This window comes from Tachyglossus aculeatus, unplaced genomic scaffold (assembly GCF_015852505.1).
Source record: "Tachyglossus aculeatus isolate mTacAcu1 unplaced genomic scaffold, mTacAcu1.pri scaffold_101_arrow_ctg1, whole genome shotgun sequence".
NCBI classification, from domain to species: Eukaryota; Metazoa; Chordata; class Mammalia; order Monotremata; family Tachyglossidae; genus Tachyglossus; species Tachyglossus aculeatus.
The window spans coordinates 355,700-379,594 of NW_024044842.1; the positions used below are offsets into that span (position 1 = coordinate 355,700).

The 23,895-nt window shown below is 56.9% G+C and overlaps 2 protein-coding genes across 2 annotated transcripts in view; one reads left to right on the forward strand and one right to left on the reverse strand.

Annotated features, from left to right (window-relative positions):
* Window positions 1-8,302: 8,302 nt before the first annotated feature.
* On the forward strand, window positions 8,303-10,679 carry CUTA (cutA divalent cation tolerance homolog). The gene is made up of 5 exons (XM_038742250.1): window positions 8,303-8,623; window positions 8,717-8,776; window positions 8,937-8,982; window positions 10,338-10,387; window positions 10,530-10,679. The coding sequence occupies exons 1-5, from the start codon at window positions 8,391-8,393 to the stop codon at window positions 10,651-10,653; spliced, it is 513 nt and encodes a 170-aa protein (XP_038598178.1). The 5' UTR covers window positions 8,303-8,390; the 3' UTR covers window positions 10,654-10,679.
* A 289-nt stretch (window positions 10,680-10,968) lies between these two features.
* The window catches only part of PHF1 (PHD finger protein 1), a 53,715-nt gene continuing 40,788 nt past the window's right edge, over window positions 10,969-23,895 (reverse strand). Inside the window, exons 10-16 of the mRNA XM_038742184.1 lie at window positions 20,245-20,312; window positions 20,040-20,159; window positions 19,793-19,928; window positions 19,611-19,708; window positions 13,943-14,023; window positions 11,196-11,276; window positions 10,969-11,005 (exon numbers count right to left, since the gene is read on the reverse strand). Coding sequence (XP_038598112.1) covers window positions 10,969-11,005; window positions 11,196-11,276; window positions 13,943-14,023; window positions 19,611-19,708; window positions 19,793-19,928; window positions 20,040-20,159; window positions 20,245-20,312 — 621 coding nt within the window. The remainder of the gene's footprint in view (window positions 11,006-11,195; window positions 11,277-13,942; window positions 14,024-19,610; window positions 19,709-19,792; window positions 19,929-20,039; window positions 20,160-20,244; window positions 20,313-23,895) is intronic.

Genomic DNA, 23,895 nt, shown 5'->3' on the forward strand with positions numbered 1-23,895 from the left:
CGCTCACTACGTGCCAAGCACTGTACTAAGCGCCGGGGGAGATCCGAGGTCATCGGGTTGTCCGCCCCCATCACAGTCTTCATCCCCATTGGACGGAGGGGGAAACTGAGGCCCAGATTATAATCATAATGATGATGATGGTAGTTGTGGGGCGCTTACTACGTGCCAAGCACTGTGCTAAGCGCCGGGGGAGATCCGAGGTCATCGGGTTGTCCCCCCATCACGGTCTTCATCCCCATTGGACAGAGGGGGAAACTGAGGCCCGGATTATAATCATAATGATGATGATGGACTTTGTGGGGCGCTTACTATGTGCCAAGCACTGTACTAAGCGCTGGGGGGGGGGGGATACAGGGTCATCCCCCGTGGGACTCCCAGGCTTCCTGAATGGGATTGACTGAGCGCCTCCGGGGAGAGGCCCCCCGCAACACCAAGCAGACACGTTGGGAGAAAAATAATAATAATAATAATAATAATAATAAAATAAATTATTTATAATAATAATGAGGATGGCATTTGTGAAGCGCTTAGTAGGTGCCAAGCACTGTTTTAAGCGCTGGGAGGAGGCAGGGTAATCAGGTTGTCCCCCGTGGGGCTCCCAGTCTCCGTCCCCATTTTCCAGATGAGGGAACTGAGGCCCAGAGAATAATAGTTATAATAATAACGATAATAATAGTTATAATAATAACGATGGCATTTATTAAGCGCTTACTACGTGCCAAGCACTGTTCTAAGCGCCAGGGTGGTCACAAGGTTGTCCCCCGGGGGGGCTCCCGGTCTTCATCCCCATTTGACAGAGGAGGGAACTGAGGCCCGGAGAATCAATCAATCAATCAATCAATCAATCGTATTTATTGAGCGCTTACTGGGTGCAGAGCACTGGACTAAGCGCTTGGGAAGTAAAAAGTGACTCGCCCCAAGTCACCCGGCTGGCGAGTGGCGGAGCCGGGGGGATTCGAACCCACGACCTCGGACTCCCAAGCCCGGCCTCTTTCCGCTGAGCCACGCTGCTTCTCCGCGCATTGCGGCCCGGCGGCAGCGGCCCGGGCTCGGGAGTCAAGGGCCGTGGGTTCGAATTCCGCCTCCAGCCTTTGACGGCTGGGTGGCCTTGGGCAAGTCGCTTCCCTTCTCTGGACCTCAGTTTCCTCCTCTGGAAAATGGGGATGAAGACTGTCCCCCAGTGCTTAGAACAGCGCTTGGCACCTAGTAAGCACTTCTCAGAGCCCCTCCTGATTATTATTGTCTCTCCCCGAGCGCTTAGAACAGCGCTTGCCACCTAATAAGTGCTTCACAGAGACCATCGTCATCGTTATTGAACCTCGCTGAGCGCTTAGAACAGCGCTTGCCACCTAATAAGCGCTTCACAGAGACCATCATCATCGTTATTGAACCTCGCTGAGCGCTTAGAACAGCGCTTGCCACCTAATAAGCGCTTCACAGAGACCATCATCATCATTATTGAACCTCCCTGAGCGCTCAGAACAGCGCTTGGCACCTAGTAAGCGCTTCACAGAGACCATCCTGATTATTATTGAACCACCCTGAGCGCTTAGAACAGCGTGTGGCACCTAGTAAGCGCTTCACAGAGACCATTATCATCCTTATTGAACCTCCCTGAGCGGTTAGTACAGCACTTGCCACCTAATAAGCGCTTCACAGAGACCATCATGATCATTATTGAACCTCCCTGAGCGCTTAGAACAGCGCTTGGCACCTAGTAAGCGCTTCACAGAGACCATTATCATCATTATTGAACCTCCCTGAGCGCTTAGAACAGCACTTGCCACCTTAATAGGCGCTTCACAGAGACCATCATCATCATTATTGAACCTCCCTGAGCGCTTAGAACAGCGCGTGGCACCTAATCAGAGACTATCATCATCATTATGGAACCTCCCTGAGTGCTTAGAACAGCGCTTGGCACCTAGTAAGCGCTTCACAGAGACCATCCTGATTATTATTGTCTCTCCCTGAGCGCTTAGAACAGTGCGTGGCACCTAATAAGCGCTTCACAGAGACCATCATCATCATTACTGAACCTCCCTGAGCGCTTAGAACAGCGCTTGCCACCTAGTAAGCGCTTCACAGAGACCACCATCATCATTATTGAACCTCCCTGAGCGCTTAGAACAGCACTTGGCACCTAATAAGTGCTTCACAGAGACCATCATCATCATTATTGAACCTCCCTGAGCGCTTAGAACAGCACTTGGCACCTAAGCACTTCACAGAGACCATCATCATCATTATTGAACCTCCCTGAGCGCTCAGAACAGCACTTGGCACCTAATAAGCGCTTCACAGAGACCAACCTGATTATTAATGAACCTCCCTGAGTGCTTAGAGCAGCGCTTGGCACCTAGCAAGCACTTCTCAGAGACCATCATCATCATTATTGAACCCCCCTGAGCGCTCAGAACAGCGCTTGCCACCTAATAAGCGCTTCACAGAGACCATCGTCATCATTATTGAACCTCCCTGAGCGCTTAGAACAGCGCTTGCCACCTAATAGGCGCTTCACAGAGACCAACCTGATTATTATTGAACCTCCCTGAGCGCTTAGAACAGCGCTTGCCACCTAATAAGCGCTTCACAGAGACCATCATCATCATTATTGAACCTCCCTGAGCGCTCAGAACAGCGCTTGCCACCTAATAAGCGCTTCACAGAGACCATCATCATCATCATTGAACCTCCCTGAGCGCTCAGAACAGCGCTTGCCACCTAATAAGCGCTTCACAGAGACCATCATCATCATTATTGAACCTCCCTGAGCGCTCAGAACAGCGCTTGGCACCTAATAAGCGCTTCACAGAGACCATCCGGATTATTATTGAACCTCCCTGAGCGCTTAGAACAGCGCTTGGCACCTAATAAGCGCTTCACAGAGACAATCATCATCATTATTGAACCTCCCCCAGTGCTTAGAACAGCACTGGCCACCCAATAAGCACTTCAAAGAAACCATCATCATCATTATTGAACTCCCCTGAGCGCTCAGAACAGCGCTTGCCACCTAGTAAGCACTTCACAGAGACTATCCTGATTATTATTGAACCTCCCTGAGCGCTTAGAACAGTGCTTGGCACCTAGTAAGCGCTTCACAGAGACCATCATCATCATCATTGAACCTCCCTGAGCGCTTAGAACAGCGCTTGCCACCTAGTAAGCGCTTCACAGAGACCATCCTGATTATTATTGTCTCTCCCTGAGCGCTTAGAACAGTGCGTGGCACCTAGTAAGCGCTTCACAGAGACCATCATCATCATTATTGAACCTCCCTGAGCGCTTAGAACAGCGCTTGCCACCTAATAAGCGCTTCACAGAGACCTTCCTGATTATTATTGAACCTCCCTGAGTGCTTAGAACAGCGCTTGGCACCTAATAAGCGCTTCACAGAGACCATCCTGATTATTATTGAACCTCCCTGAGCGCTTAGAACAGTGCTTGCCACCTAATAAGCGCTTCACAGAGACCATCATCATCATTATTGAACCTCCCTGAGCGCTTAGAACAGCGCTTGACACCTAGTAAGCGCTTCACAGAGACCATCATCATCATTATTGAACCTCCCTGAGCGCACAGAACAGCGCTTGGCACCTAATAAGCGCTTCACAGAGACCATCATCATCATTATTGAACCTCCCTGAGTGCTTAGAACAGCGCTTGCCACCTAGTAAGCGCTTCACAGAAACCATCCTGCTTATTATTGTCTCTCCCTGAGCGCTTAGAACAGCGCGTGGCACCTAGTAAGCGCTTCACAGAGACCATCATCATCATTATTGAACCACCCTGAGTGCTTAGAACAGCGCTTGGCACCTAGTAAGCGCTTCACAGAGACCATCCTGATTATTATTGAACCTCCCTGAGCGCTTAGAACAGCGCTTGGCATCTAGTAAACGCTTCACAGAGACCATCCTGATTATTACTGCCTCTCCCTGAGTGCTTAGAACAGCGCTTGGCACCTAATAAATACTTCACAGAGACCATCATCATCATTATTGAACCTCCCTGAGCGCTTAGAACAGCGCTTGCCACCTAATAAGCACTTCACAGAGACCATCCTGATTATTATTGCCTCTCCCTGAGCGCTTAGAACAGCGCTTGCCACCTAATAAGCGCTTCACAGAGACCATCATCATCATCGTTATTGAACCTCCCTGAGCGCTTAGAACAGCATTTGGCACCTAGTAAGCGCTTCACAGAGACCATCCTGATTATTATTGAACCACCCTGAGCGCTTAGAACAGCGCTTGGCATCTAGTAAGTGCTTCACAGAGACCACCATCATCATTATTGAACCTCCCTGAGCGCTTAGAACAGCGCTTGGCACCTAGTAAGCGCTTCTCAGAGACCATCATCATCATTATTGAACCTCCCTGAGCGCTTAGAACAGCGCTTGGCACCTAGTAAGCGCTTCTCAGAGACCATCATCATCATTATTGAACCTCCCTGAGCGCTTAGAACAGTGCTTGCCACCTAATAAGCGCTTCACAGAGACCATCATCATCATTATTGAACCTCCCTGAGCGCTTAGAACAGCGCTTTCCACCTAATAGGCGCTTCACAGAGACCAACCTGATTATTATTGAACCTCCCTGAGTGCTTAGAACAGCGCTTGACACCTAGTAAGCGCTTCACAGAGACCACCATCATCATTATTGAACCTCCCTGAGCGCTTAGAACAGCGCTTGGCACCTAATAAGCGCTTCACAGAGACCATCATCATCATTATTGAACCTCCCTGAGCGCTCAGAACAGCGCTTGGCACCTAATAAGCGCTTCACAGAGACCATCATCATCATCGAACCTCCCTGAGCGCTTAGCACAGCACTTGCCACCTAATAAGCACTTCACAGAGACCATCCTGATTATTATTGAACCTTCCTGAGCACTTAGAACAGCGCTTGCCACCTAATAAGCGCTTCACAGAGACCATCCTGATGATTATTGTCTCTCCCTGAGCGCTTAGAACAGCGCGTGGCACCTAGTAAGTGCTTCACAGAGACCATCATCATCATTATTGAACCTCCCTGAGCGCTTAGAACAGTGCTTGTCACCTAATAAGCGCTTCACAGAGACCAACCTGATTATTACTGAACCTCCCTGAGCGCCTAGAACAGTGCTTGCCACCTAATAAGCACTTCACAGAGACCATCATCATCGTTATTGAACCTCCCTGAGCGCTCAGAACAGTGCGTGGCATCTAGTAAGCGCTTCACAGAGACCATCATCATCATTATTGAACCTCCCTGAGCGCTTAGAACAGTGCTTGCCACCTAGTAAGCGCTTCACAGAGACCATCATCATCATTATTGAACCTCCCTGAGCATTTAGCACAGCACTTGCCACTTAATAAGCACTTAACAGAGACCATTATCATCATTATTGAACCTCCCCGAGCGCTTAGAACAGCGCTTGGCACCTAATAAGCGCTTCACAGAGACCATCATCATCATCATTATTGAATCTCCCTGAGCGCTTAGAACAGCACTTGTCACCTAGTAAGCGCTTCACAGAGACCATCCTGCTTATTATTGTCTCTCCCTGAGCGCCTAGAACAGTGCGTGGCACCTAGTAAGTGCTTCACAGAGACCATTATCATCATTATTGAACCTCCCTGAGCGCTTAGAACAGCGCTTGGCACCTAGTAAATGCTTCTCAGAGACCATCCTGATTATTATTGTCTCTCCCTGAGCGCTTAGAACAGCGCGTGGCACCTAGTAAGTGCTTCACAGAGACCATCATCATCATTATTGAACCTCCCTGAGCGCTTAGAACAGCGCTTGGCACCTAGTAAGCGCTTCTCAGAGACCATCATCATCATTATTGAACCTCCCTGAGCGCTTAGAACAGCACTTGGCACCTAATAAGCGTTTCACAGAGACCATCATCATCATTATTGAACCTCCCTGAGCGCTTAGAACAGCGCTTGCCACCTAATAGGCGCTTCACAGAGACCAACCTGATTATTATTGAACCTCCCTGAGCGCTTAGAACAGCACGTGGCACCTAATAAGTGCTTCACAGAGACCATCATCATCATTATTGAACCTCCCTGAGCGCTTAGAACAGCGCTTGGCACCTAATAAGCGCTTCACAGAGACCATCATCATCATTACTGAACCTCCCTGAGCGCTCAGAACAGCGCTTGGCACCTAATAAGCGCTTCACAGAGACCATCATCATCATCGAACCTCCCTGAGCGCTTAGCACAGCACTTGCCACCTAATAAGCACTTCACAGAGACCATCCTGATTATTATTGAACCTTCCTGAGCACTTAGAACAGCGCTTGCCACCTAATAAGCGCTTCACAGAGACCATCCTGATGATTATTGTCTCTCCCTGAGCGCTTAGAACAGCGCGTGGCACCTAGTAAGTGCTTCACAGAGACCATCATCATCATTATTGAACCTCCCTGAGCGCTTAGAACAGCGCTTGCCACCTAATAGGCGCTTCACAGAGACCATCCTGATTATTATTGTCTCTCCCTGAGCGCTTAGAACAGCGCGTGGCACCTAATAAGCGCTTCACAGAGACCATCATCATCATTATTGAACCCCCCTGAGCGCTCAGAACACTGCTTGGGACCTAATAAGCGCTTCACAGAGACCATCATCATCATTATTGAACCTCCCTGAGCGCTCAGAACAGCGCTTGACACCTAGTAAGCGCTTCCCAGAGACCATCATCATCCTTGTTAATAAGAGCTTAATGAATGCCACCATTATGACGACGATGATGAGGAGGAGCAGCTTGGCTCAGTGGAAAGATCACGGGCTTTGGAGTCCGAGGTCACGGGTTCGAATCCCGGCTCCGCCACATGTCTGTGTGACCTCTGAGCCTCAGTTCCCTCATCTGGAAAATGGGGATGAAGACTGGGAGCCCCCCGTGGGACAACCCGATCACCTTGTATTCCCCGCCAGCGCTTAGAACAGTGCTTGGCACATAGTAAGCTCTTAAAAATACCATCATTATTATTATTCTCTGGGCCTCAGTGACCTCACCTGGAAAATGGGGATTAATGTGAGCCCCCAGTGGGACAACCCGATCACTTTATGTCCCCTCCAGCGCTTAGAACAGTGCTTGGCACATAGTAAGCGCTTACAAATACCATCATTATCATTATTCTCTGGGCCTCAGTGACCTCATCTGGAAAATGGGGATTAATATGAGCCCACAAATGGGACAACCCGATCACCTTGTATCCCCCCAGCGCTTAGAGCAGTGCTTGGCACATAGTAAGCGCTTACAAATACCGTCATTGTCATTAGTCTCTGGGCCTCAGTGACCTCATCTGGAAAATGGGGATTAATATGAGCCCCCAAGTGGGACAACCTCATCACTTTATATCCCCCCAGCGCTTAGAACAGTGCTTGGCACATAGTAAGCGCTTACAAATACCATCATTATCATTATTCTCTGGGCCTCAGTGACCTCATCTGGAAAATGGGGATTAATATGAGCCCACAAATGGGACAACCCGATCACCTTATATCCCCCCAGCGCTTAGAGCAGTGCTTGGCACATAGTAAGCGCTTACAAATACCATCATTGTCATTAGTCTCTGGGCCTCAGTGACCTCATCTGGAAAATGGGGATTAATGTGAGCCCCCAAGTGGGACAACCTCATCACTTTATATCCCCCCAGCGCTTAGAACAGTGCTTGGCACATAGTAAGCGCTTACAAATACCATCATTATCATTAGTCTCTGGGCCTCAGTGACCTCACCTGGAAAATGGGGATTAATATGAGCCCCCAAGTGGGACAACCCGATCACCTTGTATCCCCCCAGCGCTTAGAGCAGTGCTTGGCACATAGTAAGCGCTTACAAATACCATCATTATCATTATTCTCTGGGCCTCAGTGACCTCATCTGGAAAATGGGGATTAATATGAGCCCCCCAGTGGGACAACCTGATCACCTTGTATCCCCCCAGCGCTTAGAACAGTGCTTGGCACATAGTAAGTGCTTACAAATACCATCATTATCATTAGTCTCTGGGCCTCAGTGACCTCATCTGGAAAATGGGGATTAATATGAGCCCCCAAGTGGGACAACCTCATCACTTTATATCCCCCCAGCGCTTAGAACAGTGCTTGGCACATAGTAAGCGCTTACAAATACCATCATTGTCATTAGTCTCTGGGCCTCAGTGACCTCACCTGGAAAACGGGGATGAATGTGAGCCCCCCCCAAGTGGGACAACCTGATCAATTTACATCCCCCCAGTGCTTAGCACATAGTAAGCGCTTACCAAATGCCATCATCATTATTATTATTACGAGGTTTCCCGCCCCCCGAAAGCGGGCACACAGTCGAGGGACGGGGGGAGCGGGGCGCCCGCCGACGGTGCCCGCCTGTCGCCCAGGTGGGCGCCCCGTGGATGCCCCCGCCGCCTCCTCCGGCAGGTCCTCCGGGCCCCGTCGCCTGCTGGCATCTCCTTGTGGCGGCGGTGGTGGCCGCCCCGCGGACCCTCCTCGCCTCCATGGCCGCCTCGCCGCCGATGCCCCCGCCGATGCCCGCGATGCCCCCGCCGCCGCCGCCGCCGCCGCCCGGCTCTGTATCGGCCGCCTTCGTCACCTGCCCCAGCGAGAAGGTGGCCAAGGACCTGGCCAGGTGCGGGGCCCGGGGGTGGGCAGGACGGCGGGCGGGCGGGCGAGCAGGGTGGGCACGGGTTGGCATCGCCCCCTTTTCTCGCCCCCCCCCCAGATCCCTGGTGGAGAAGCGCCTGGCCGCCTGCGTCAACATCCTGCCCCACGTCACCTCCGTGTGAGGCTGGGGGTGGGGGTCCGCGAGCAATCCCGGCGGGCAGCCCGGGGGTGGGGGTCGTCCCTGGGCACCGTGCGCGGGCCCCGGGAAACGGGGAGGGCCAGCGCCCGGCCCGGGCACGCGGTTGACGCTTACCCGACGCCGCAACTGTCGTTCTCAGCTACACGTGGAAAGGGAAGGTGGAGGAGGACGACGAAGTGCTGCTGGTGAGACCGCCCCCCCCCACTCCACCCCGGAGACCCTGTCCCGCTTTCTTCTCCCTCACCTCCTCTTCCTCCTCCTTCATCTCTTCCTCCCTCTGACTTCCTTTCTCCCTCCCTCATTTTCCTCCCCACTTCCTCCTCCTTTCTCCCTCCGTCCTCTTCTCTTCCTCCTTCTCCTCACTTCCTCCTCCTTCTCCCTCTTCTCTTCCTTTCTCCCTCTTCCTCCTCCTACTTTCTTCCTCCTCCTCTCCCTTCCTCTCTTCCTCCTCCCTCTCCTTCTCTTCCTTTCTCCCTCCCTCTTCTTTCTCACTTCCTTTCTCTTCTTCCTCCCTCCCTCCCCCATTTCCTCCTCTCTTCCTCCCTCCTTCTTCCTTCCCACTTCCTTTATCCCTCCCTCCTCCTCCCTCTTCTCTTCCTCCTTCTCACTTCCTTTGTCTCCCTCCCTCGTTCTCACTTCCTCCTCCTCCCTCCTCTTCACTTCTTCCCTTCTCGTCCTCTTCTCTTCCTCCTTCTCACTTCCTTTGTCTCCCTCCCTCTCTTCCTCCCTTTTTCCTCTTTCTCCCGCCTTCTCACATCTTCCTTTCTCTCTCCTTCCTCTTCACTTCCTCCCTCCCCCTCTTTTCTTCCTCCTTCTCCCTCCTCTCATCTTCTTGCTCCTCTTCACTTCTTCCTCTTTCCCCCTCCCTCTTCTCTTCCTCCTCCTCACTTCCTGTCTCCCTCTTCTCTTCCCATTTGTCCTTTCTCCTTCTTCTCACATCTTCCTTTCTCTCCCACCTCACTTCCTCCCTCCTCCTTCTCCCTCTTCCCCTTCACTTCTTCCTCTTTCCCCCTCCCCCTTCTCTTTCTTCTCCTCCCTCTCACTTCCTTTGTCTCCCTCTTCCTCTTCTCTTCCTCACTTTTTCCTTTCTTATCACATCTTCCTTTCTCCCTCCCTCCCTCTTCCCTTCTTCCTCTTTCCCCGCTCCCCCTTCTCTTTCTCCTCCTCCTTCTCACTTCCTTTGTCTCCCTCTCCCTCTTCCTCCCTTTTTCCTTTCTCCTCCTCCTCACATCTTCCTTTCTCTCTCCCTCCTCTTCACTTCCTCCCTCCCTCCTTCTCCCTCTTCTCCCCCACCTCCTCCTCCTTTCTTCCTTTCTCTCTCCCTCCTCCATCTCCCTCCTCTTCACTTCCTCCCTCCTTCTCCCTCTTCTCTTCCTCCTCCTTCTCACTTCGTCTCCCTCTCTCCCTCTTCCTCCCTTTTTCCTCCCTCCTCCCTCCTCTCCCCTTCTTCCTCTTTTCCCCCACCTCCTCCTCCTCCTCCTCCTCCTCCTCCCCCTCCCCCCCCATCCCCTGACCCCGGGTCTCTCTCCCCCCCCGGCAGATGATTAAGACGAGGACCAGCCTGGTGCCCCAACTCACCGACTTCGTGCGGTAAGGGACGGGCGGGCGGGCGGGCGGGCGGATGGCGGGCGGGCGATGCCCACGTGTGCCCGCGGCGGGTGGGCGGCCCGGGACCCCGGAGACGCCCGCGTGTGCCCCTGACGGGCGGGCGGGCGGTTGGGTCCTCCCCCAGGTCGGCGCACCCCTACGAAGTGGCCGAGGTGCTGGCGCTGCCCGTCGACCAGGGAAATGCCCCTTACCTGCGCTGGGTCCACGACGCCACCATGGCCGCCCCGGCCCCCCCTCCGGCCCCGTGAGCGCCCGCGGGGCCCCCCAACCCGGACCCCCCACCCCCCACCCCCGTCCCTCCCTCCCCGGGGGGTCCGGCGGAGGCAAGAGACCCCCCCCCCGGGACCCCGGTAAGGTCATCCATCTTTCTCTTTATTTCCTCCCGCCCCCCACTTCCGCCCCCCGGGGCGGGGGCGGGTGGGATTAAATAAACTTTAAAAAAAAAATAACAATAAAAAAAAAAAAGAAAGCCGTAACAAAGTAACGGGGACCGCAGATGTGGGGGGGGGGGGGGGGGCGTCTCCCCCATAGCACGGGGCGGGGGTTGAGGCGGCCCCCGGCCCTCAGAAGATGCCTCCCCCCCCCCCACTCGACCAGGTACTGGACGGAGCCGTCCGGCCTCACCCTCCGGGCCAGGATTCGCACCGGCTCCCCCCGGGACAGGTAGGCCCCGGCCGCCCCGCCCCGGGGGGCGCCTCCCCCAGCCCCCCGGCACAGCGGGGACGATGACGACGACGACGAGGACGAGGAGGAGGACGACGAGGACGAGGAGGAGGAGGAGGAGGACGACGGCAAAGGGGCGGCGTTGGCGGGGGCGGGGCGGGGGCCGCCCGGGGAGGCGAAGCGGGGCGTCCTCAGTTCCGGGGGGCACCTGTAGGGGGCGCCAGCAGGGTGGGGGGGCGCTTAGCACAGTGCCTGGCACCTAGTAAGCGCCTATCAGAGACCATCCTTCCCCCCCTTGATCATCATCATCATCATAGTGATGATGGTATTTGTGAAGCACTCACTTGGTCCCCCCCCGCACCGCCGGGAGAACGGGGAGCGCTTAGCACAGTGCCTGGCACGTAGTAAGCGCCTATCAGAGACCATCCTTCTCCCCCCAAAGTGGACACGGGCCCCTTCCCCCCTCGATCATCATCATCATAATGATGATGGTATTTGTGAAGCGCTCACTTGGTCCCCCCCGCCACCGCCGGGAGCACGGGGAGCGCGTAGCACAGTGCCTGGCACATAGTAAGCGCCTAATATTTGTGAAGCGCTCACTTGGTTCCCCCCCCCCCCCCCCCGCCACCGCCGGGAGCACGGGGAGCGCTTAGCACAGTGCCTGGCACCTAGTAAGCGCCTATCAGAGACCACCCTCCCCCCCGCTTGATCATCATCATCATAATGATGATGGTATTTGTGAAGCACTCACTCGGTCCCCCCTCCCACCAGGAACACAGGGAGCGCTTAGCACAGTGCCTGGCACATAGTAAGTGCCTATCAGAGACCATCCTTCTCCCCCCCCCACTTGATCATCATCATCACCATAATCATCATCATCATAATGATGATGGTATTTGTGAAGCGCTCACTTGGTTCCCCGCCACCGCCGGGAGCACGGGGAGCGCTTAGCACAGTGCCTGGCACGTAGTAAGCGCCTATCAGAGACCATCCTTCCCCGGAAGTGGACATGGGGCCCTTCCCCCCCTTGATCATCATCATCATCATCATCATAATGACGGTATTTGTGAAGCGCTCACTTGGTCCCCCCCCCGCCACCGCCTGGAGCACGGGGAGCGCTCAGCACAGTGCCTGGCACGTAGTAAGCGCCTAACGGAGACCATCCTCCATCCCCGGAAGTCGACACAGGCCCCCCCCCCCCACTTGATCCTAATCATCATCATAATCCCCCCCCCCCTTGATCATAATAATAATGATGGTATCTGTGAAGCGCCCCTTGATCATAATAATAATGATGATGGTCTTTGCAGAGCGCTCACTAGGTGCCAAGCACTGTACTAAGCGCCGGGGGAGATCCGAGGCCATCGGGTGGTCCCCCCGTCACGGTCTTCATCCCCATTGGACAGAGGGGGAGACTGAGGCCCGGATTATAATCATGATGATGATGGTCTTTGTGGGGCGCTTACTATGTGCCAAGCACTGTACTAAGCGCCGGGGGAGATCCGAGGCCATCGGGTGGTCCCCCCGTCACAGTCTTCATCCCCACTGGACAGAGGGGGAAACTGAGGCCCGGATTATAATCATCATGATGATGATGGTCTTTGTGGAGCGCTCACTAGGCGCCCAGCACTGTGCTAAGCGCCGGGGGACATCCGAGGCCATCGGGTGGTCCCCCCGTCACAGTCTTCATCCCCACTGGACAGAGGGGGAAACTGAGGCCCGGGTTATAATCATCATGATGATGATGGTCTTTGTGGAGCGCTCACTAGGCGCCCAGCACTGTGCTAAGCGCCGGGGGACATCCGAGGTCATCGGGTTGTCCCCCCGTCACGGTCTTCATCCCCACTGGACAGAGGGGGAAACTGAGGCCCGGATTATAATCATGATGATGATGATGGTCTTTGTGGAGCACTCACTACGTGCCAAGCACTGTACTAAGTGCCGGGGGAGATCCGAGGTCATCGGGTTGTCCCCCCGTCACGGTCTTCATCCCCATTGGACAGAGGGGGAAACTGAGGCCCGGATCATAATCATAATGATGATGGTCTTTGTGGGGCGCTCACTACGTGCCAAGCACTGTACTAAGCGCTGGGGGACATCCGAGGCCATCGGGTTGTCCCCCCGTCACGGTCTTCATCCCCATTGGACGGAGGGGGAAACTGAGGCCCGGATTATAATCATAATGATGACGATGGTCTTTGTGGAGCGCTCACTACGTGCCCAGCACTGTGCTAAGCGCTGGGGGACATCCGAGGCCATCGGGTTGTCCCCCTGTCACAGTCTTCATCCCCACTGGACGGAGGAGGAAACTGAGGCCCGGATTATAATCATCATGGTGACGATGGTCTTTGTGGAGCGCTCACTACGTGCCAGGCACTGTACTAAGCGCTGGGGGACATCCGAAGTCATTGGGTGGTCCCCCGTGGGGCTCACAGTCTTCATCCCCATTGGACGGAGGGGGAAACTGAGGCCCGGATTATAATCATCATGATGACGATGGTCTTTGCGGAGCGCTCACTACGTGCCCAGCACTGTGCTAAGCGCTGGGGGACATCGAGGTCATCGGGTGGTCCCCCCGTCACGGTCTTCATCCCCATTGGACAGAGGGGGAAACTGAGGCCCGGGTTATAATCATCATGATGACAATGGTCTTTGCGGAGCGCTCACTACGTGCCCAGCACTGTACTAAGCGCTGGGGGACATCCGAGGCCATCGGATTGTCCCACCGTGGGGCTCAGGGTCTTCATCCCCATTGGACAGAGGGGGAAACTGAGGCCCGGATCATAATCATAATGATGATGGTCTTTGCGGAGCGCTCACTAGGCGCCAAGCACTGTGCTGAGCGCCCCGGTGGAGGCCCCCCCCCCCACTCACCTGTCGGGGGGCGTCGCGGGGCCGGGCGCCCCCGTGTGGCTGGCCGAGGGGTGGAAGGAGGCGAACATCCGGATGGGGCTGCTGGGAGACGGGGGTCACCGGGGGGTCATCGCGGGGTCACCGGGGGGTCAGGGGTCACGGGGGGTCACGGGGAGCACCGCCCCAACAATAACACTCCTAATCATCGTATTTGGGAGGCGCTCACTAGGCGCCAAACACTGTACTGAGCGCTGGGGCGGGTGATACGATCCTCATCAGGGTGTTTGGGAGGCGCTTACTCCGTGCCCAACACTGTACTGAGCGCTGGGGCGGGCACAGTAATCATCAGGGCGTCTGAGAAGCGCTTACTGTGTGCTGAGCACTGTACTAAGCGCTGGGGCGGATGCAGTAATAATCAGGGTGTCAAGCGCTTACTGTGTGCTGAGCACTGTACTAAGCGCTGGGGCGGATGCAATAATAATCAGGGTGTTTCTTAAGCGCTTACTGTGTGCTGAGCACTGTACTAAGCGCTGGGGCGGATACAGTAATAATCAGGGTGTTTGTTAAGCTCTTACTGTGTGCTAAGCACTGTACTAAGCGCTGGGGCGGATGCAGTAATAATCAGGGTGTCTGTTAAGCGCTTACTGTGTGCTGAGCACTGTACTAAGCGCTGGGGCGGATGCAGTAATAATCAGGGTGTCTGTTAAGCGCATACTGTGTGCTGAGCACTGTACTAAGCGCTGGGGCGGATGCAATAATAATCAGGGTGTTAAGCGCTTACTGTGTGCTGAGCACTGTACTAAGCGCTGGGGCGGATACAGTAATCATCAGCGTGTCTGTTAAGCGCTTACTGTGTGCTAAGCACTGTACTAAGCGTTGGGGCGGATGCAATAATAATCAGGGTGTCTGTTAAGCGCTTACTGTGTGCTAAGCACCACTCTGAGCGCTGGGGCGGATACAATAATCGTAATGCTATGTGTTAAGCGCCTACTAGGTGCCGAGCCCTGTTCTAAGCGCTGGGGCAGAGACAGTAATAGTAATGCTATGTGTTAAGCGCCTACCAGGTGCCGAGCCCTGTTCTAAGCGCTGGGGCAGAGACAGTAACAGTAATGCTATGTGTTAAGCGCCTACTAGGTGCCGAGCCCTGTTCTAAGCGCTGGGGTAGAGACAGTAGTAGTAATGCTATGAGTTAAGCGCCTACTAGGTGCCGAGCCCCGTTCTAAGCGCTGGAGGAGAGACATTAATAGTAATGCTATGTGCTAAGCGCCTAATAGGTGCCGAGCCTTGTTCTAAGCGCTGGAGGAGAGACATTAATAGTAATGCTATGTGCTAAGCGCCTAATAGGTGCCGAGCCTTGTTCTAAGCGCTGGGGCAGAGACAGTAACAGTAATGCTATGTGTTAAGCGCCTACTAGGTGCCGAGCCCTGTTCTGAGCGCTGGAGGAGAGACATTAATAGTAATGCTATGTGTTAAGCGCCTACTAGGTGCCGAGCCCTGTTCTAAGCGCTGGGGCAGATACAGGAATAGTAATGCTATGTGTTAAGCGCTTCCTAGGGGGAGATGCAGTGATAATAATAATGATGGCACTTGGGAAGCGCTTACTAGGTGCCGAGCCCTGTTCCAAGCGCTGGGGCAGAGACAGTAATAGTAATGCTATGTGTTAAGCGCCTACTAGGTGCCAAGCCCTGTTCTAAGCACTGGGGCAGATACAGTAATAGTAATGCTATGTGTTAAGCGCCTACTAGGTGCCGAGCCCTGTCCTGAGCGCTGGGGCAGATACAATGATGATAGATAATGGCATTTGGGAAGCGCCTACTAGGTGCCGAGCCCTGCTGTAAGCGCTGGGGCGGATACAGGAATAGTAATGCTATGTGTTAAGCGCCTACTAGGTGCCGAGCCCTGTCCTGAGCGCTGGGGCAGATACAGTAATAGTAGTGCTATGTGTTAAGCGCCTACTAGGTGCCGAGCCCTGTTCTGAGCGCTGGGGCAGATACAGGAATAGTAATGCTATGTGTTAAGCGCCTACTAGGTGCCGAGCCCCGTTCTGAGCGCTGGGGCAGATACAATAATAGTAGTGCTATGTGTTAAGCGCCTACTAGGTGCCGAGCCCTGTTCTAAGCGCTGGGGCAGAGACAGTAGTAGTAATGCTATGTGTTAAGCGCCTACTAGGTGCCGAACCCTGTTCTAAGCGCTGGAGGAGAGACAATAACAGTAATGCTATGTGTTAAGCGCCTACTAGGTGCCGAGCCTTGTTCTAAGCGCTGGAGGAGAGACATTAATAGTAATGCTATGTGTTAAGCGCCTACTAGGTGCCGAGCCCTGTTCTAAGCGCTGGGGGAGAGACAATAATAGTAATGCTATGTGTTAAGCGCCTACTAGGTGCCGAGCCCTGTTCTGAGCGCTGGGGCAGATACAGTAGTAGTAGTGCTATGTGTTAAGCGCCTACTAGGTGCCGAGCCCTGTTCTGAGCACTGGGGCAGATACAGTAATAGTAATGCTATGTGTTAAGCGCCTACTAGGTGCCGAGCCCTGTTCTAAGCGCTGGGGCAGATACAATGATGATAGATAATGGCATTTGGGAAGCGCCTACTAGGTGCCGAGCCCTGCTGTAAGCGCTGGGGCAGATACAGGAATAGTAATGCTATGTGTTAAGCGCCTACTAGGTGCCGAGCCCTGTCCTGAGCGCTGGGGCAGATACAATGATGATAGATAATGGCATTTGGGAAGCGCCTACTAGGTGCCGAGCCCTGCTGTAAGCGCTGGGGCGGATACAGGAATAGTAGTGCTATGTGTTAAGCGCCTACTAGGTGCCGAGCCCTCTTCTAAGCGCTGGGGCAGATACAATGATGATAGATAATGGCATTTGGGAAGCGCCTACTAGGTGCCGAGCCCTGCTGTAAGCGCTGGGGCGGATACAGTAATAGTAATGCTATGTGTTAAGCGCCTACTAGGTGCCGAGCCCTGTTCTAAGCGCTGGGGCAGATACAGTGATGATAGATAATGGCATTTGGGAAGCGCCTACTAGGTGCCGAGCCCTGCTGTAAGCGCTGGGGCGGATACAGGAATAGTAGTGCTATGTGTTGAGCGCCTACTAGGTGCCGAGCCCTGTTCTAAGCGCTGGGGCAGATACAATGATGATAGATAATGGCATTTGGGAAGCGCCTACTAGGTGCCGAGCCCTGCTGTAAGCGCTGGGGCAGATACAGGAATAGTAATGCTATGTGTTAAGCGCCTACTAGGTGCCGAGCCCTGTTCTAAGCGCTGGGGCAGATACAATGATGATAGATAATGGCATTTGGGAAGCGCCTACTAGGTGCCGAGCCCTGCTGTAAGTGCTGGGGCAGATACAGGAATAGTAGTGCTATGTGTTAAGCGCCTACTAGGTGCCGAGCCCTCTTCTAAGCGCTGGGGCAGATACAATGATGATAGATAATGGCATTTGGGAAGCGCTTACTAGGTGCCGAGCCCTGCTGTAAGCGCTGGGGCGGATACAGTAATAGTAATGCTATGTGTTAAGCGCCTACTAGGTGCCGAGCCCTGTCCTGAGCGCTGGGGCAGATACAGTAATAGTAGTGCTATGTGTTAAGCGCCTACTAGGTGCCGAGCCCTGTTCTGAGCGCTGGGGCAGATACAGGAATAGTAATGCTATGTGTTAAGCGCCTACTAGGTGCCGAGCCCTGTTCTGAGCGCTGGGGCAGATACAGGAATAGTAATGCTATGTGTTAAGCGCCTACTAGGTGCCGAGCCCCGTTCTGAGCGCTGGGGCAGATACAATAATAGTAGTGCTATGTGTTAAGCGCCTACTAGGTGCCGAGCCCTGTTCTAAGCGCTGGGGCAGAGACAGTAATAGTAATGCTATGTGTTAAGCGCCTACTAGGTGCCGAGCCCTGTTCTAAGCACTGGAGGAGAGACAATAACAGTAATGCTATGTGTTAAGCGCCTAATAGGTGCCGAGCCCCGTTCTAAGCGCTGGAGGAGAGACATTAATAGTAATGCTATGTGTTAAGCGCCTACTAGGTGCCGAACCCTGTTCTAAGCACTGGAGGAGAGACAATAACAGTAATGCTATGTGTTAAGCGCCTAATAGGTGCCGAGCCCCGTTCTAAGCGCTGGAGGAGAGACATTAATAGTAATGCTATGTGCTAAGCGCCTAATAGGTGCCGAGCCTTGTTCTAAGCGCTGGAGGAGAGACATTAATAGTAATGCTATGTGTTAAGCGCCTAATAGGTGCCGAGCCCTGTTCTGAGCGCTGGGGCAGCGACAGTGCTGATAACGGCATTTAGGAAGTGCTTACTAGGTGCCGAGCCCTGTTCTAAGCGCTGGGGCAGAGACAGTAACAGTAATGCTATGTGTTAAGCGCCTACTAGGTGCCGAGCCCTGTTCTAAGCGCTGGGGCAGACACAGTAATAGTAATGCTATGTGTTAAGCGCCTACTAGGTGCTGAGCCTTGTTCTGAGTGCTGGGGCAGATACAATGATTATAATGGCATTTGGGAAGCGCTTACTAGGTGCTGAGCCCTGTTCTAAGCGCTGGGGCAGAGACAGTAACAGTAATGCTATGTGTTAAGCGCCTACTAGGTGCCGAGCCCTGTTCTGAGCGCTGGAGGAGAGACATTAATAGTAATGCTATGTGTTAAGCGCCTACTAGGTGCCGAGCCCTGTTCTGAGCGCTGAGGGAGATACAGTGATAATGATGGCATTTGGGAAGCGCCTACTAGGTGCCGAGCCCTGCTGTAAGCGCTGGGGCGGATACAGGAATAGTAATGCTATGTGTTAAGCGCCTACTAGGTGCCGAGCCCTGTTCTTAGCACTGGAGGAGAGACAATAATAGTAATGCTATGTGTTAAGCGCCTACTAGGTGCCGAGCCCTGTTCTGAGCGCTGAGGGAGATACAGTGATGATGATGGCATTTGGGAAGCGCTTACTAGGTGCCGAGCCCTGCTGTAAGCGCTGGGGCAGATACAGGAATAGTAATGCTATGTGTTAAGCGCCTACTAGGTGCCGAGCCCTGTTCTTAGCACTGGAGGAGAGACAATAATAGTAGTGCTATGTGTTAAGCGCCTACTAGGTGCCGAGCCCCGTTCTAAGCGCTGGGGCAGAGACAGTAATAGTAATGCTATGTGTTAAGCGCCTACTAGGTGCCAAGCCCTGTTCTAAGCACTGGGGCAGATACAGTAATAGTAATGCTATGTGTTAAGCGCCTAATAGGTGCCGAGCCCTGTTCTAAGCGCTGGGGCAGATACAATGATGATAGATAATGGCATTTGGGAAGCGCCTACTAGGTGCCGAGCCCTGCTGTAAGCGCTGGGGCGGATACAGTAATAGTAATGCTATGTGTTAAGCGCCTACTAGGTGCCGAGCCCCGTCCTGAGCGCTGGGGCAGATACAGTAATAGTAGTGCTATGTGTTAAGCGCCTACTAGGTGCCCTGTACAGTGCTCTGCACATAGTAAGCGCTCAATAAATACGATCGATTGATTGACTGATTGATTGCCGAGCCCCGTTCTGAGCGCTGGGGCAGACACAGTGACGACAATGATGGCGTTGGGGAAGCGCTTACTCGGTGCCGAGCGGTTCGGGGGGCATCCCGGGCGATGGGGCGGTCCCCCGGCCTTCACCCCCATTTGACAGGGGGGGAAACCGAGGCCCGGGGAAGGGAAGCGACGCAGGGGGCGGGGCGGGGGTCCTCACCTGGGCAGACAGCGGGTGTCGGTGGGCCGGAAGTTGTAGGTGCCACCACTGGCCCGCCGGGCCTGGTCAGGGCCGGGGGCGACGGGGTCCGCCGCGGCCTGCGGGCACGGGGGGCAACCGGGGGGCTCGGCCCGGCCTCGGGCGGCCCCCCCGCCCCCCCATCCCGGGACCCCCCGCCCCACCTGCAGAGCTGGGCGCGGCCGTCCCCGCCGATCCCGGCCTTCCCGGCGATCCCGGCGATCCGGCCTCGGCCTCTTGCGCCGCCCCTTCCCCGGGGGGCTGGAGACCCCCGCCCCCGGGCCCTGCCCTGAAGGGAAGCTGTAAGAGGCCTCCTTACCCCCCCGGCACCCCCGGCATCCCAGGGGGGCGGGACCCGGGGGCGTCCCCCCCATCCCCGTCCCCCCCCCTGCCCCCCTCCGTGCCAGTGACCTGCTGGACGCCCCGTCGGGCGGCGGGGGCCGGGCCGGGCCGCCCTCCACGGGCGGGGGCGCGCGGGCGTGGAGCCCGAAGAGGCATTTCCGCTTCTTGATCTCCTTCCCGGAGATGAACCTGGGGTCGGGGGGCGACGGCAGAGTGACCGGGGGGCCGCCCTGGAGCCGACCCCTGACCCCCGACCCCCGACCCCCCGGCTCACCGGTCCTTGTGGCTGTTGAGGGCCGAGAGGAGCTGGAGGGAGCGCTCGCCCTTGGGCGTGTCCGACAGCTGTGGGGGAGCGGGGGCCGAGGGCCGCGTCTCCCGTCCGGCCCCTGACCCCTGACCCCTGACCCCCGGGGCCGGCCCGTGGGCCCTCTGACCCTCCGCGGCCCCGCGAGCCTCCCCCTGACCCCACGGGCCCCGTGACCCTCCGCCCCCTGGCCTCCCCACTCCCGCGGCCTCGTGAGCCTCTGACCCTTGACCTCTCCGGCCCCATGACCCTCTGACCCCCCCGCTCCCCTGGCCTCCAGACCCTCCGCCCTTTGACCTCCACGGCCCCATGAGCCTCCTCCCGACCCCGCGGGTCCCATGACCCTCTGACCCCTGATCTCCCCACTCCCACGGGCTCGTGACCCTCTGCCCCTTGACTTAACCGGTCCCATGACCCTCTGACCCCTGACCTCCCCACTCCCACAGCCTCAAGACCCTCCGCCCTTTGACCTCCCGGGCCCCATGATCCTCCGCCTTCTGACCCCCTGGTCCCACAACCCTCTGACCCCTGACCCCTCCACCCCCCTGACCTCCAGACCCTCCGCCCTTTGACCTCCCAGGCCCCATGATCCTCCACCTTCTGACCCCCTGGTTCCATGACCCTCTGACCCCTGACCTCTCCACCCCCGGCCTCCAGACCCTCTGCCCTTCGACCTCCCGGGCCCCACGATCCTCTGCCTTCTGACCCCCCGGTCCCATGATCCTCCGCCTTCTGACCCCCTGGTTCCATGACCCTCTGACCCCTGACCTCTCCACCCCCTGGCCTCCAGACCCTCTGCCCTTCGACCTCCCGGGCCCCATGATCCTCCGCCTTCTGACCCCATGGTCCCACGACCCTCTGACCCCTGACCTCCCCACTCCCACAGCCTCCTGACCCTCCGCCCCTTGATTTCACGGGTCCCATGACCCTCTGACCCCCGACCTCTCCACCCCCCAACCTCCAGACCCTCCACGCTTTGACCTCCCGGGTCCCATGATTCTCCCGCCTTCTGACCCCCTGGTTCCATGACCCTCTGACCCCTGACCTCTCCACCCCCCTGGCCTCCAGACCCTCCGCCCTTTGACCCCCACGGCCCCATGAGCCTCTGACCCCCCCGCTCCCCTGGCCTCCAGACCCTCCACCCTTTGACCTCCACGGCCCCACGAGCCTCCTCCCGACCCCGTGGGTCCCATGACCCTCTGACCCCTGATCTCCCCATTCCCACAGGCTCGTGACCCTCTGCCCCTTGACTTAACCGGTCCCATGACCCTCTGACCCCTGACCTCCCCACTCCCACAGCCTCAAGACCCTCCGCCCTTTGACCTCCCAGGCCCCATGATCCTCCGCCTTCTGATCCCCTGGTTCCACGACCCTCTGACCCCTGACCCCTCCACCCCCCTGGCCTCCAGACCCTCCGCCCTCTGACCTCCCAGGCCACATGATCCTCCGCCTTCTGACCCCTGACCTCTCCACCCCCTGACCTCCAGACCCTCTGCCCTTTGACCTCCCGGGCCCCATGATCCTCCGCCTTCTGACCCCCTGGTCCCACGACCCTCTGACCCCTGACCCCTCCACCCCCCTGACCTCCAGACCCTCTGCCCTTTGACCTCCCGGGCCCCATGATCCTCCGCCTTCTGACCCCCTGGTCCCACGACCCTCTGACCCCTGACCCCTCCACCCCCCTGACCTCCAGACCCTCCGCCCTTTGACCTCCCGGGCCCCGTGATCCTCCGCCTTCTGACCCCCTGGTTCCACGACCCTCTGACCCCTGACCTCCCCACTCCCACAGCCTCATGACCCTCCGCCCTCTGACCTCCCGGGCCCCGTGATCCTCCGCCTTCTGACCCCCTGGTTCCACAACCCTCTGACCCCTGACCTCCCCACTCCCACAGCCTCATGACCCTCTGCCCTTTGACCTCCCGGGCCCCATGATCCTCCACCTTCTGACCCCCTGGTTCCATGACCCTCTGACCCCTGACCTCTCCACCCCCGGCCTCCAGACCCTCTGCCCTTTGACCTCCCAGGCCCCACGATCCTCTGCCTTCTGACCCCCCGTTCCCATGATCCTCCGCCTTCTGACCCCCTGGTTCCACGACCCTCTGACCCCTGACCTCTCCACCCCTGGCCTCCAGACCCTCCGCCCTTTGACCTCCCAGGCCCCATGATCCTCCGCCTTCTGACCCCCTGGTCCCACGACCCTCTGACCCCTGACCTCCCCACTCCCACAGCCTCATGACCCTCCGCCCTTTGACCTCCCGGGCCCCGTGATCCTCCGCCTTCTGACCCCCTGGTTCCACAACCCTCTGACCCCTGACCTCCCCACTCCCACAGCCTCATGACCCTCCGCCCTTTGACCTCCCGGGCCCCATGATCCTCCACCTTCTGACCCCCTGGTTCCACGACCCTCTGACCCCTGACCTCTCCACCCCTGGCCTCCAGACCCTCTGCCCTTTGACCTCCCAGGCCCCACGATCCTCTGCCTTCTGACCCCCCGGTCCCATAATCCTCCGCCTTCTGACCCCCTGGTTCCATGACCCTCTGACCCCTGACCTCTCCACCCCCCTGGCCTCCAGACCCTCTGCCCTTCGACCTCCCGGGCCCCATGATCCTCCGCCTTCTGACCCCATGGTCCCACGACCCTCTGACCCCTGACCTCCCCACTCCCACAGCCTCCTGACCCTCCGCCCCTTGACTTCACCGATCCCATGACCCTCTGACCCCTGACCTCCCCACTCCCACAGCCCCCTGACCCTCCGCCCCTTGACTTCACCGATCCCATGACCCTCTGACCCTTGACCTCCCCACTCCCACGGCCTCGTGACCCTCCGCCCCTTGACTTCACCGGTCCCACGACCCTCTGACCCCTGACCTCCCCACTCCCCCGGCCTCAAGACCCTCCGCCCTTTGACCTCCCCGGCCCCGGGACCCTCCTCCCGCCCCCCCGGGTCCCATGACCCTCCGACCCCTGCCCTCCCCACTCCCCCGGCCTCGTGACCCTCCGCCCTCTGACCTCCCGGGCCCCATGATCCTCCACCTTCTGACCCCCTGGTTCCACGACCCTCTGACCCCTGACCTCTCCACCCCCGGCCTCCAGACCCTCTGCCCTTTGACCTCCCAGGCCCCACGATCCTCTGCCTTCTGACCCCCCGGTCCCATGATCCTCCGCCTTCTGACCCCCTGGTTCCATGACCCTCTGACCCCTGACCTCTCCACCCCCCTGGCCTCCAGACCCTCCGCCCTTCGACCTCCCGGGCCCCATGATCCTCCGCCTTCTGACCCCATGGCTCCACGACCCTCTGACCCCTGACCTCCCCACTCCCACAGCCTCCTGACCCTCCGCCCCTTGACTTCACCGATCCCATGACCCTCTGACCCCTGACCTCCCCACTCCCACGGCCTCGTGACCCTCCGCCCCTTGACTTCACCGGTCCCACGACCCCCTGACCCCTGACCTCCCCACTCCCCCGGCCTCAAGACCCTCCGCCCTTTGACCTCCGCGGCCCCGGGACCCTCCTCCCGCCCCCCCGGGGTCCCATGACCCTCCGACCCCTGCCCTCCCCACTCCCCCGGCCTCGTGACCCTCCGCCCTCTGACCTCCCGGGTCCCGCGGCCCCCCGACCC

Coding starts and splice junctions, on each gene's coding strand:
- CUTA (XM_038742250.1), top strand. CDS start 8,391: ATGCCCCCGCCGCCTCCTCCGGCAGGTCCTCCGGGCCCCGTCGCCTGC. Junction 8,777..8,936: donor CTGCCCCACGTCACCTCCGT/GTGAGGCTGGGG, acceptor TGTCGTTCTCAG/CTACACGTGGAAAGGGAAGG. Junction 8,983..10,337: donor AGGACGACGAAGTGCTGCTG/GTGAGACCGCCC, acceptor CCCCCCCGGCAG/ATGATTAAGACGAGGACCAG.